Here is a 15,000-nt window from a genome sequence, read left to right as displayed (position 1 = left end):
ACTACAATAATATCAATAGTAAATTACGTGTATAATTGCAATAAGATAGAATTATATTATATATTTCATATCTAATTGTAATTAGTTGAAACTAGATCGAAACACAGTATATCTTATGATAAAAAATACAAGGACATCAATAAACATGAAAATTTAAGAGAAGGCTATCCAAATCGCTTATTCCCGTCTATACTACAAAGTAAAATTATCCAATATTCCGTTGACCCAATGAACTGATCAACATTGATTCTCATATTTCAGTTTCTTGTCCCATTCATGCAAAAATGGCGGATTCTCAATCACAAAACAGAGGTAAAGTTTCGGAAGGAAGCGAAAGGCAAAGTGGTCATTCAGATTTTTGTTTTTATGAGTAGATTTCGTGATACAATTAGAAATGGGTTTTAATTTTTTGTAAATATTGATGCGTGTTCGCAAGATTGATGTAGAATGATTTTTTTTTTTTTTTTTGGGGGGGGGGTTGACTGAGTGATATGGTGTGATATTTGTGTTTTTTTCCGCAACGTGTGTTTTATGTTGGCTAGCTTTTATATCAGATTCTTTAGGAACATAACTTTGCAATTTATTGTAAGAGGTGATAACCCTTTAACGTTTTTTTTCTTTTCTTTTCTTTTGTATTTAATGTGAATACATAAGGTAGAGGAGAAAAGGAAGAAGAAGAAAAATAAATAAAGAAAGAAAAAAGTGGAAGAAAAAGAAATAGAGAAAGAAAAAAGTGGAAGAACGAAAAGTAACAAGCAACAGAAAAGGAATTCCAACTCACAACCAAGTGACGTTTCCCACGATTCGACTCGGGATTTTGGTGATTCCTTCCCCAAGGCACTTCACGTGGGACCTGTACTCGCAGAAGCAGTCGTTGACCTCCGGGTCCATCGCTTCCCCCACGTCGTATGCACTCCTGGTCTCGTTCTGGTCCTCGACTCTCCTCATGTTCAGGATCACCTGGCCTTCCAGGTCCTTCTGGAGCGGTGCCCCTGTGCCTGGAGTCCGAAGATGAGGCACCACGCTGTAGCGTCCATCCTCGAGGCGTCTTTTGGGGAAGGAATTCCGGCTGCTCTGCACGCCCCCGAGCCCCTGGCCTATCTGGGGCACGCCCGAGCTGAGGTAACGCCTTTCTCTTGACCTCGGTTTGCAAGGGCCGCCCCTCAGGTCAGATCTCAAGCTGTTATGGGTCGACTTTTCCGCTGGTCCGGTCTCGTTCTTTGCACTTTCTTTCTTGCTTTGTTCCTCAGATGCTTCGATCTTGGCGTCTTTCTGAATTCTGCCCATTCTTTTCATGCTAGTAGAACTTAATGCGGGTATTGTTAACGTGTGGATATTGTTCGGCGTGGCTTTGTCCAAAACTTGAGGTGGTTTATTTGCTATATTTTTATAGGTTGCTTTGTTTAAGTTGGTTGACATGCCTGTGTGTGTTGGCAAGATACGAGGAATACCCAGACTTCCAGGAGGTCCTGCATCATGAAAATAGTGTCTTTCGCTAGATTCCTTCTGAATAATATCATCACAAAAAGCTCTGTCTACGAAGGGGGTGTTGCATGCAGTTGAATCTAAAATGGGTTTGTCAGCGCTGGTTGTCTCTTGAGCCGGAGATTTCCTGGCTCTCCTCAACCGGTCATGGATTTTGCTCACTGCACGAACATTCAAATTCCTTCGTGTGGTTTTGCCAATAATTTTACCATACTCTTTCCTGCCACTGTTCCCAGGCGCCACGTCATTAAGCGAACGCAAAGATTCGAAACGCATCAGCCACCGCCGATCGAACTTCCATGCGTTTCCGTGAGCACTCCTGCGACGGGACCTGCTGGAGGGCCCTGGGTAATACCGACCCACTCTCCTTTCCGAGAATTTGTATTCCTTTCTATCGGCAAAGTCTTCGGGTTCATCCTTCTTAACAGCAGGGGCGTGGGGGCTCGTATGGGCGGCCCCGACGTTCAATGGGCGGTCGCTTCGAGGGTTCCTGACGAAGGGACGAGGAAAAGTGCGTGGCAGGAGATTGCTCCCTGTGTTGCACTCGCTCATGCTCATGTTGTCCTTCGGCTGCGGTTCACAGTTCGCCAGGCTGCTCCAGCGCGGGCAAACGCACAGGTCTGGGGGAGAGCGAGCAATACTAGTGTGGCTCTGGAGGTCAAAGTTAGATTGATTAACCTATATAAGCATTGTAAGAATTACACAATTATACATTATACATGTGTATATATGTATATTAATATATATGTGTATGTGTGTGTATATATGTATATTAATATATATATATATATGTGTCTGTGTGTGTATATATGTGTGTGTGAGTATATATATAATGTATATATATACACATATATATAGATATATATATATATATATATATATATATATATATATAATATATATATATATATATATATATATATATATATATATATATATATATATATATATATTTAGACATATATATAAGTATATATATATATACATATATATACATATATACATAATATATATATATGTATATATATATATACATATATATGTGTGTGTGTGTGTGTGTGTGTGTTGTTTGTATGTTTGTGTGTGTGTGTTTGTTTGTGTGTGTGTGTGTGTTTGTGTGTGTGTGTGTTAGCATTGTTATTACTCATACTATTGCCATTATTGTTACTATTTATATCATTGTCAATAACATAATGATATCACCATTAGTTTTATCATCATTTTCATCATGAGTAGTACCTTTACTTTTATCATAATCATTATTATAATCAGCATAATTCTACAAAATAAATATATATATTTTTTCAACAAGCGCTTCATATTCTGCAAAACTAGTTTCATAATGTCAGTACTCACATCAATTAAATAAATAATAATGATAATAATAATAATGATAATAATAATAATAATCATTCATTGGTTAGCGATATCAACAGAAAACGGAGTTCGGCCAAACTCGAGGTGAGTCATAGAAAATGTAACAAATTGCGAACGGTGACTAAAAGTAATCAAATTCCATTAATTTGGGGAACTAAGTAGGTTGACTTGCTAATTGTTGACTACATTATACATTTTCAAGAATTATGAAGAGATGCGAAATTGGATGAGAGAGATAAAGAAGAAAGCATAGGGGAAACAGTAGAGGAATAAAATAACACAGCGCTTTTTTTTATAAAACTTTGACACTATTTACACACTAATAACAAGGATAGGAACCTATTTATGAAACTAACATATAAGCAAGTGATCTTCGAATTCTCATGATGTTTAACATACACGGACTGCATGATATATCCCACTCTACGAAAATAAATGCTCTTATATAATACCAATTGCCTTGTCTATTCTGTTCGAATGTAAAAATAATAATAGTAATAATAATACTATACTACTAATAATAATAATAATTAAATAAATAAAAGAATAAATAAAAGGGAAAGATCATTTCACCGTTTTCATTTGAAGAAAATAAATCTAGCATATAAGTATTTATGTTAGATGAGAAGAAAAGGAATTAAAACGTGCATTTAACTTACCACATTTCTGCATGCTATCGAACAGCGCTAATGTGAGTTCAGGACTCTGTAACGGCGGTAACACTGAAAAAAGGAAGAAAATACGATTTAATGGAACGTGTAATACAATACAATACTGATACATTATGTAGCTTTAAGCTTATGTAATATACAGTACAACACAGATGTAACAAACAACACACTGCAATGCAAATGGGCTATGCAATACATTAGAATAAAAGTGGGATATGCAATACAATATTATACAGATATAATGCACAATGCAAGCACGATATACAATGCAGATACGATATACAATACAACGCAACGTACATTAGATACAATATACAATAAGTGGGATATACAGTACAATATAATACAAATATACAATAATATGTAAATACGATACTAAATAATACAATACAATATAAAAACAATATACATCAGAATACGAAAATACAATGCAATGCATAAACGAAGCAACACCGAAAACAGGAAAAAAAGAGGAAAATTACAAAACTCTGGAGTGCATTGAAATACAACAGATATCAAAATGCAATATAAACATTAAAGCACACGACATCAAAATAAGATACAATACGGTTTTAGAGAACATTGTAATACCGACACAACAAAACATAAACTCTCTTTCGGTTCATAAACAAAGAAAATAAGGATTTTTTTTTTTTTTTTTTTAGTGAACGAGAGAGGGGGGGAGGGGGGAGTGAGAGAGAGGGGGGGTGAGAGGGAGAAAGAGAGAGAGAGAGGGAGGGAGGGAGAGAGAGACAGAGAGATTGAGAGAGAGAGAGAGAGAAAGAGAGAGAGAGAGAGAGAGAGAAGGAGAGAAATGAGAGACAAGAACAGATACAGAGATAAACAGAGAGAGACTGAGAGAAAGAGAGAAAGAGAGAGAGAGAGGGGGGGAGGGAAGGAGATAGGGAGAGGGAGAGAGAGAGGGGGATAGACAAGAACAGAAACAGAGATAAACAGAGAGAGATAGAGTGACAGAGAGAGAGAGAGAGAGAGAGGGAGACAGAGAAAGGGAGAAAATGAGAGAGAAAGAGAGAGTGAGCAAGTGAGTAAGAGAAAGACAAACAAACAATCAAACAAACAAACAGAAAGAGAAACACTGACTAACAACCAGAAAAAAAAACACGTAACGGAAAAAACATAGTAAAAAGATAAAACAAAACACGCAAAATAAACAAAAAACTCACAGCAATTTTCGGCGCTCTCGTCTTCCCCGTCAAGGCAATCAGTCACATTGTCACACCACATGTTCCTGGGCAGACACGCTCCATCTCGGCAGCGAAATCCTCCTTTCGGACAACCTGGTCGTATGTACATGTGTGCAGGTAAGGTAGGAGGGAGGGAGAGGGCGAAGGAGAGGAAAGGAGAGGGAGACGGCAAGGGAGGGAGAGGGGGGGGGTAGGAGGGGGGGAGGGAGGGAGAGGAAAGGAGAGGGAGAGAGGGAGGGAGGGAGAGGAGGGAAGGAGGGAGACGGGGAGGGTAGGAGGGTGGGAGGGAGGGAGAGGAAAGGAGAGGGAGGGAGGTAGGGAGGGAGGGAGAGAAAAGGAGAGGGAGAGGGAGGGAGGGAGGGAAAGAGCGAGGGAAAGGGAGGGAGAGGAAAGGAGAGGGAGGGTGGGAGAGGAAAGAAGAGGGAGGGAGGGAGAATGAGAGAGAGAGACAGACAGACAGACTATAGAAATTATTGAAGAATTATTACAGAAAAAAATTATAGAAAACAATATACTATATAATATATAACAAAAACGAATCTCAAAACCAACGCCTCAAACTGTCTCACTCTACAAACCGAACCCAAAAATAACTCATTCAAACTATAACAAAAACCTAATATCACAACAGAGAGGAATCCTTCTGTTATGACGAACTCACCTTGGTACCAGAACACGATTAGGCTGACTAGGACTACGGTGATAAAGGTTATGAGAGTTCCTAGCAGGATCCTCACTGTATTGGCACCTAGGATAGCGAAGCCTCGAGGTCCTGACCCATCCTCACCACCCATCCTTCGAAGGTCCTTGTAGGATGGACCGTTCGCGTGGGCTGTCCTGGAGTCACCTTTTTTTCTGGAAGGATCAGTGGAAAAGTCGAAGTAGAGAGTGGTTGGTTTGGGAAGGTGTTTGTTTTGGAGTAATGGTTAGGGGTGTGTTGGTCTTGTTTTATCTATGGTGATCTCTATTTGTGACTCACCTCTCTCTCCCTCTCTCTCTCTCTTTCTCTTTCTCTTTCTCTCTCTCTCTCTCTCTCTCTCTCTTTCACCCCCCCCCTCCTCTCTCTCTCTCTCTCTCTCTCTCTCTCTCTCTCTCTCTCTCTCTCTCTCTCTCTCTCTCTCTCTCTCTCTCTCTCTTTCCCCCCCCCTCTTCTCTCTCTCTCTCTCTTCCCCCCCCCCCCCTCTCTCTCTCTCTCTCTCTCTCTCTCTTTCACCTCTCTCTCTCTCTCTCTCTCTCTCTCTCTCTCCCTCTCTCTCTTTCTCTCTCTCTCCCTCTCCCTCTCTCCCTCTCTCTTTCTCTTTCTCTCTATCTCTTTCTCTCTCTCTCTCCCTCTATCCTCTATCTATCTATCTTTGATGATGACAATGACGATGAAGATGATGATGATGATAATAATAATAATAATAACAATGACGATGATAATGATGATGACGAAGATAATGATGATAATGATGATGGCGATAATGATAATGATGATGGCGATAATGATATTGAAGGTGAAGATGATGATAATGATAATGAAGATGAAGATGATGATAATGATAATTATAATGATAATAATAATGATAAAGATAGCGATAGCTACAGCAATAATAATAACATCACCCGTCATATATCAGAATGCAATGGGAATTCGGGCGTGACTCTAAAAACAGATAAATAGATAGTAATCACAATCAATAAAAAAGGTAGAATAGTGATAATAACTTTAAGAGGTTAAAACGAAAATTAAAACCAACCATACTATAAACTTGCATCACCCCACGACAGGAATTTTTAACATGACCAATTAGTTAATAAACTACTAACCAAGAAACAACCAATCAGCCAATAAACTACTAACCAAGAAACAACCAATCAGCCAATAAACTACAAACCAAGAAACAACCAATCAGCCAATAAACTACTAACCAAGAAACATCTAATTTGCCAATAAACCACTAACCAAGAAACAACCAATCAGCCAATAAACTACTAACCAAGAAACAACCAATCAGCCAATAAACCACTAACCAAGAAACAACCAATCAGCCAATAAACTACTAACCAAGAAACAACCAATCAGCCAATAAACTACTAACCAAGAAACAACCAATCAGCCAATAAACTACTAACCAAGAAACAACCAATCAGCCAATAAATATAACCAAGAAACATCTAATTTGCCAATAAACCACTAACCAAGAAACAACCAATCAGCCAATAAACTACTAACCAAGAAACAACCAATCAGCCAATAAACTACTAACCAAGAAACAACCAATCAGCCAATAAACTACTAACCAAGAAACAACCAATCAGCCAATAAACTACTAACCAAGAAACATCTAATTTGCCAATAAACCACTAACCAAGAAACAACCAATCAGCCAATAAACTACTAACCAAGAAACAACCAATCAGCCAATAAACTACTAACCAAGAAACAACCAATCAGCCAATAAACTACTAACCAAGAAACAACCAATCAGCCAATAAACTACTAACCAAGAAACAACCAATCAGCCAATTAACTACTAACCAAGAAACAACCAATCAGCCAATTAACTACTAACCAAGAAACAACCAATCAGCCAATTAACTACTAACCAAGAAACAACCAATCAGCCAATTAACTACTAACCAAGAAACAACCAATCAGCCAATAAACTACTAACCAAGAAACAACCAATTAGAAAATAAACTACTAACCAAGAAACAACCAATTAGAAAATAAACTACTAACCAAGAAACAACCAATCAGCCAATAAACTACTAACCAAGAAACAACCAATCAGCCAATAAACTACTAACCAAGAAACAACCAATTAGCCAATAAACTACTAACCAAGAAACAACCAATTAGCCAATAAACTATTACCAAGAAACAACCAATTAGCCAATAAACTATTACCAAGAAACAACCAATTAGAAAATAAACTACTAACCAAGAAACAACCAATTAGCCAATAAACTATTACCAAGAAACAACCAATTAGCCAATAAACTATTACCAAGAAACAACCAATTAGAAAATAAACTACTAACCAAGAAACAACCAATTAGCCAATAAACTACTAACCAAGACACAACCAATCAGCCAATAAACTACTAACCAAGAAACAACCAATACATGCACACTGACAAAATAGAATATTCCTCTTCAGCAGAGGCAATAACAATATCTATGATGATAATGAAAACGAGTGGTAATAATGAAGATATTTTTAATGATGAATAATGAAATGGCGAACGTATTGAACAATTAGTCATAGTCAGTCACAATATTTATTTATTCACAACAATTCTCCAATTCTATGGTCTCATGATAATCATTATTATGATTGTCATTATCATCACTGTTATTCTTATCATTATGATAATGATGATGCTGATGATATGGTCATAACAATGATATTATTGACAATAATAATGACAACGATAATAATGATGATGATAATAATTATGATAATGATAATCATAATAAAAAATATAATAGTAATAATAATTAAGAATAATGGTAATGATAATTATACTAAAAAACAAAAGCAACAACACTAATGACGATAATGATAACATTAACAACAACACCAGCAATGATAATAATAAAAGTGACAAAAACAAGCATAATAGTGCCAGTGTTGATAATAAACAGACCTCAACACCCCACAGCCACCCACCCACCCACCCATTGCAACCTTCGCCTGCGCGCTCATTCCACCCACACCATCCACCCACTCACTCCACTCAATCCACCCACACCACACCACCCACTCCACTCAATCAACACACCCACCCACTCCACTCAATCCATCCATCTACTCACCCACTCCATTCACACCACCCACACACTCCATCCACACTACCCACCCAATCCATCCACACCACCCACACACTCCATTCACACCATCCACACACTCCATCCACACCACCCACACACTCCATCCACACTACCCACCCACTCCATCCACACCACCCACCCACTCCATTCACACCACCCACCCACTCCATCCACACCACCCACCCACTCCATCCACACCACCCACCCACTCCATTCACACCACCCACACACTCCATCCACACCACCCACCCACTCCATCCACACCACCCACCCACTCCATCCACACCACCCACACACTCCATCCACACCACCCACCCACTCCATTCACACCACCCACACACTCCATCCACATCACCCACCCACTCCACACACCACCACCCACACCCACTCCATCCACACACCCACCCACTCCGTTCCCACCACCCACCCACTCCATCCAACACACCACCCACACACACCCAATCCACACCACCCACCCACTCCATCCACACCACCCACCCACTCCATCCACACCACCCACACCCTCCATCCCCACCCCCCACCCCCTCCATCCACACCCCCCACCCCCTCCATCCACACCACCCACCCCCTCCATCCACACCACCCACCCACCACTCCATCCACACCACCACCCACCCCACTCCACCCACACACCATACCATCCACACACTCCATCCACACCACCCACCCACTCCATTCACACCACCCACCCACTCCATCCACACCACCCACCCACTCCATCCACACCACCCACCCACTCCATCCACACCACCCACCCACTCCATCCACACCACCCACCCACTCCATCCACACCACCCACACACTCCATCCACACCACCCACCCACTCCATTCACACCACCCACCCACTCCATCCACACCACCCACCCACTCCATCCACACCACCCACCCACTCCATCCACACCACCCACCCACTCCATCCACACCACCCACCCACTCCATCCACACCACCCACCCACTCCATCCACACCACCCACCCACTCCATCCACACCACCCACCCACTCCATCCACACCACCCACCCACTCCATCCACACCACCCACCCACTCCATTCACACCACCCACACACTCCATCCACACTACCCACCCACTCCATCCACACCACCCACCCACTCCATCCACACCACCCACCCACTCCATCCACACCACCCACCCACTCCATTCACACCACCCACCCACTCCATTCACACCACCCACCCACTCCATTCACACCCCACACCACCCACTCCATCCACCCACCCACTCCACTCCACCCACACCACCCACTCAATCCACCCATCCACACCACCCACCGACTCCACTCAATCAACCCAACCACCCACCCACTCCACCCACCCTCCCACCCACTCCACTCAATCAACCCACCCACCTACCCACTCAATCCACCTTCCCACTCCACTCCACTCCACCCACCCACCCACTCCATCCACACCACCCACTCCGCTCAACCCACCTACCCACCCATCCACCCACTCACTCCATCCACACTACCCACCCTCCCACCCACACCACCCACCCACCTACCCACCCTCCCACCCACACCACCCACCCACTCCACCCTTCACCTCACTCACCTAAGCTCCTGCAAGCAACCGTCAGCCAGCCAGACCATACGCCTCTTATGTAAACATTTATGTAAACATTTAGGTGATCTTGAAATACTACAGGTATGGTCATGCTGCCAAGTGTATGGATATTGATTAGGCGTTTTGTCATTGTTGGTGGTGGTATCATTTTAATATTGAGATTAGTATTATTATTATTTTTATTATGATTAAGTTCGTTGATAATATTATCGTATCTATAAGTAGCAGAATTATTATCATGACTGCCACTGTCATCAGTTATCATAATTATCGTCTTCATCATCATTATCATTATCAGAGTCATTATCCGCATTACGCCCATTTTTCAAAATCTAATCAATATATGAATTATATAATCATCATTAAAAATAACGCACGTATTCATAAGGTTATAAATTTCCTGGTGAGTTATAGACTACATATAAGAATGTCTGTGTTTTTTGTTTGTGTTTATGTAGAAGTTTGCATGATTAGCTGTTGGACTAGATGGTAAGAACACGCCTAATTCATGCAAAAATAGTTGTGCATGACCTGTCAAAAAATACGAAGATGAGAACATATTGCATTATCAGTATTATCATTATCATCTTGTTATTATCAATATTATCATTATCATCTTGTTATTATCAATATTATCATTATCATCTTGTTATTATCAATATTATCATTATCATCTTGTTATTAGCAATATTATCATTATCATAATTTTTTTTATCATTGATGTAATCATTATCATCATATTTTTATCATTGATGTAATCATTATCATCATATTTTTATCATTGATGTAATCATTATCATCATATCTTTATCATTGATGTAATCATTATCATCATATCTTTATCATTGATGTAATCATTATCATCATATTTTTATCATTGATGTAATCATTATCATCATTTTCTGATCGTTACGATTATCATCATCTTTATTATCATCATTAATTATCAGTATCATCATAATAATCCATATCATCAGCACATTTATTATCACTATTGTTATTGTCAATATCAGTAGTGTTGTTATTATCAAAAGCTTAGTGAGACTCCTTCAAAGTTAATCGTGTAAGCATAAGGAATTTTTTTAATTAATAACAAGGCCAGAGGCGAGTCAAAGGTGATCGCTGATTATTGATGATGCACGATAATTGCATCTAATTAAGGATTTTTTTTTTTTTTTTCATATTCCGAGAATTTTTTTTCATTAGCGCAATATCTCGCTCACTCGCTCTCGCTTTCTGTCTATCTGTCGTCTTGTTTGTCTGTTTTTTTCGGTCTTTGAACATTATATTTCTATTTTTTTCCGTTTTTATAAATAAACTTTCTCTCTCTCTCTCTCTCTCTCTCTCTCTTTCTCTCTCTCTCTCTCTCTCTCTATCTCATTCATTTACCACTCACTCAAACATTCATCCATACATTCACTCACTCATTCACTCACTCACTCACTCACTCACTCATTCACTTACTCACTCACCCACTCACTCACTCACTCATTCACTTACTCACTCACTCACTCATTCACTTACTCACTCACCCACTCACTCACTCACTCTCTCTCTCTCTCCCTCTCTCTCCCTCTCCCTCTTCCTCCCTCTCTCTCTCTATCTATCTCTCTCTCTATCTAACTATCTATCTGTCTCTCTCTCTCTCACTCACTCACTCACTCACTCACACTCTCTCTCATTCATTTACCACTCACTTATACATTCATCCATCCATTCACTCACTCACTCATTCACTCACCCGCTCACTCACTCACACACACACTCACTCACTCACTCACACACACACACACACACACACACTCACACACACACACACACACTCATTCACTCACTCATTCACTTACTCACTCACCCACTCACTCACTCACCCGCCCACTCTCTACCCCGCCAGCTGCTTTATCTAACGGTTATTTTAGCCAACTGCCAAAATAAACAAATCTAAATAAAACGACTATATTAACTTCATCAAATCAATTTGATGAAGACAGTATCTACTTGTGCAAAGGGTTGAAATTTTCCAAAATGAAAAAAGAAAAAAATATACGGACCCCATTTTGAAAAGAAGCTGCAGAGAAACGATTGACCTTAAATCACTGGCTTAAGATCTCACTATTCAAGACACGCTAATCGGCAACCTAATACCAAATAATTTAATCATTCAATGGGAATCATCTAAAAAAAAAAAAAAAAAAAAAAAAAAAAAAAAAAAAAAACATGGGATCTGGTGTCTCTAATCAGGTCAAGTGTAAGCCTTTTGATTCCCTCATCCTGGTCAACGTCACTTCCTCAAATAGACAACAGATTTGCCTAATCCATCCCCCTGACTGGTGTAAACGCACGTAAACTCATAGATCCGTGTGATTGGTGTCCTGTTTCGGAGAATTTTCGATTTTTCTCTAAGAATTCTTGGGTGTAACTACATTTCCTACAGGACATATCTCCTATAAATGTTATAGTTTTTAGAGTCGTGACGTATTTCCTATTGGGATACAGCATATCTCCTACACACAGCAGGTGTAGGTAATGTGCTGGGTACTAAATTTTTATGTAGGAAATGTGCAGAGTAGGTTAGGTTAGGTTAGGTTAGGATTGCCCTACAGGGTATATGTGCTTTATAGGGTACTCATATTTTGTGTGGGAAATGTGCTGCATACTTATTTGTGTATAGGAAATATGACCACATATGTAGGATATGAGGCAGTACTCCAGTTATTGTAGGTTGGTTGAAAAGATGGTGTTTCCGAAGGTGCTGCGGCTGATGATAGTGTCCTTATGTGAGTTGTAGCGGCGGTTAAAACGAGAATATTTACAGATAGGTTAGACGCGAACGAGCGATTTGGGTGGGTGGAATGTGGTGGTCTATTGTAAAATAACTGCTTCATTTCTAAAAAAACAAAACAAAAATATTAATAATAATATTAAAATCAGCAATAAAAAAAACCTTCAGTCCTTACAGCCGTGTCCAAAGACGCTCTTGCTTGCCTAGATATAGAATTATCCGCATTTCATGTATGACACGTAAGTAGATATATGATTAAGCCGAATTCCTTTTCTGAAAACCTATCCCTGTGTGTACCTACGAATATAACGATTGCAGTGATGTTAATAAAATGGCATATATAAATCGAAATGACTGCAGAATCCTTGTCTAAAACCTAATGAAATTTAAGAATGCCGACGTCTTTGGAAATGTACCTAAAAATATTTAAAAATAGACTAAAAAACGCCGAGCAAGTGCTGCATTGCCTTAACAAAAGAATTTTCAAGACATACATTTTGACATATTTGTTCTGAAATCATCTTTCGGGGACAGATAAGATCTAATTCGAGAGAAAGGACCCCAACATTTTTTTGGACACTCACTTGGAAGAATGTGTATATATATATATATGTGTGTGTGTGTGTATGTATGTATTTATGTATATACATAATCACAATCATGATATTTACACGAATCAAGCACAAGGTACAAAATCTTATCCTCCTCTCCTTTAAGAAAAAAAAAAACTTCATACCTCACTATTCCTTTCACAAAGCCCTCGAAAGACTCATAACAATGCCCAACGCCAGGGCTTTTTTTTTTTTTAAGGAGCAAGAAAACGACCTCGTGTTGGAGACGACAAAACGAGCTTTCATAATAAGCGAACGACAGCGACTGATGCAGTCAAGCGATAGTCTCTGGATACAAGGTTAGGCAGTGGCGCATTTGCCCTTTTCGGTCCGGTCGCCTTAATGAACTTGATTGGCAATTTGGACGTGTTTGAATTTCGATTCGTTTTGGATCTTGGGGATTTTGGGTTTTATTCGTATGTGTATTCGTCTATTTTTTTTTTTTTTTTTATGATTCTTTGTTGTTGTTGTTCTTTTTGCTTTACTTATTCTTTTTTCTGCACATCTTTTGTTTTTTTGTATTTTTTTCCTCGGTTCCCGTCTTCTCCTTTTCATATTATTGTTGTTATTATTATCATCATTATCTCTTTTATCATCATTACAATCTTCATCAGTGATTATTGTTGCTGTGACTGTCTTCATCTTCATTATCATCATCATCATTACCACCATCCCCATCCCCATCACCAGTAAAAAAAAATGTATATTTATATCTATCTATCTATCTATCTCCATACACACACACACACACACACACACACACACACACACACACACATATATATATATATATATATATATATATATATATATATATATATATATATATATACACACATATATACATATACATATATATGAAGTAAAAAATTCCACTGAAATTCCCCAACATCAAAAGAAATTACCTTTATTCTCGTGTCATCAAAAAGAGCACACCAAAATTGGCAATTTCCTCGCTCACAAGCCAGGATCGACAGTAAATTAGAGTGAATTTTGTCTAAGCGGACCGGTGTAATGTGTCACGTCACCCTCTTTGCCTTTAGGTTAACAAGAGTTGGACGTTTGCATAAAAAGATAGTGAATAAATATAATGATTGTGAAGTTATGATTATTTTCTAATTGATTTGGACGATGGTTATAATGGGTGTGGTAATTGGCATGGTTGTTATTATCGTTTTGCAGTTGCGGTTGTTATGATTATAATTTTATAATTATTGTTATAATTATTACCACTTTATCATTCCTATCATTATCATCATTGGCGCTGTTCATATTGTTATTATCATTATTTTTTTCTGTTGTTCTTGTGGTTATCATTATTATTGCCATCATTATTTAGACTGAATGAGAAAGAGGCAGAGGGGAATGGAAAATCGCTTAAGGAGAAAAGGGTGAAATTGAATAATAGATTATTCCTGACATCTGAACAGGGGGAAAAAAATAA

General features: G+C 39.1%; 1 protein-coding gene across 3 annotated transcripts in view; it reads right to left on the bottom strand.

The window, feature by feature from the left end:
• LOC122243810 (uncharacterized) overlaps positions 1-15,000 on the bottom strand; it is a 71,933-nt gene that overhangs the window by 24,146 nt on the left and 32,787 nt on the right. For 2 of the 3 annotated variants that reach the window (XM_086552210.1, XM_086552213.1), the window contains exons 2-5: positions 5,400-5,593; positions 4,718-4,831; positions 3,522-3,584; positions 782-2,105 (exon numbers count right to left, since the gene is read on the bottom strand). In XM_086552210.1, the coding sequence (XP_086408336.1) occupies positions 782-2,105; positions 3,522-3,584; positions 4,718-4,831; positions 5,400-5,532 (1,634 nt within the window). In that variant the 5' untranslated portion in view covers positions 5,533-5,593. Of the gene's footprint in view, positions 1-781; positions 2,137-3,521; positions 3,585-4,717; positions 4,832-5,399; positions 5,594-15,000 lie in introns of those variants that run through there. The other variant, XM_086552212.1, reaches the window with a different exon arrangement.

This window comes from Penaeus japonicus, unplaced genomic scaffold (genome assembly GCF_977035675.1).
Source record: "Penaeus japonicus unplaced genomic scaffold, GWHDUDI00000001_assembly GWHDUDI00000026, whole genome shotgun sequence".
NCBI classification, from domain to species: domain Eukaryota; kingdom Metazoa; phylum Arthropoda; class Malacostraca; order Decapoda; family Penaeidae; genus Penaeus; species Penaeus japonicus.
The sequence above is the reverse complement of the archived record's forward strand: the minus strand, read 5'-3'. Positions and strand labels throughout refer to the sequence as shown.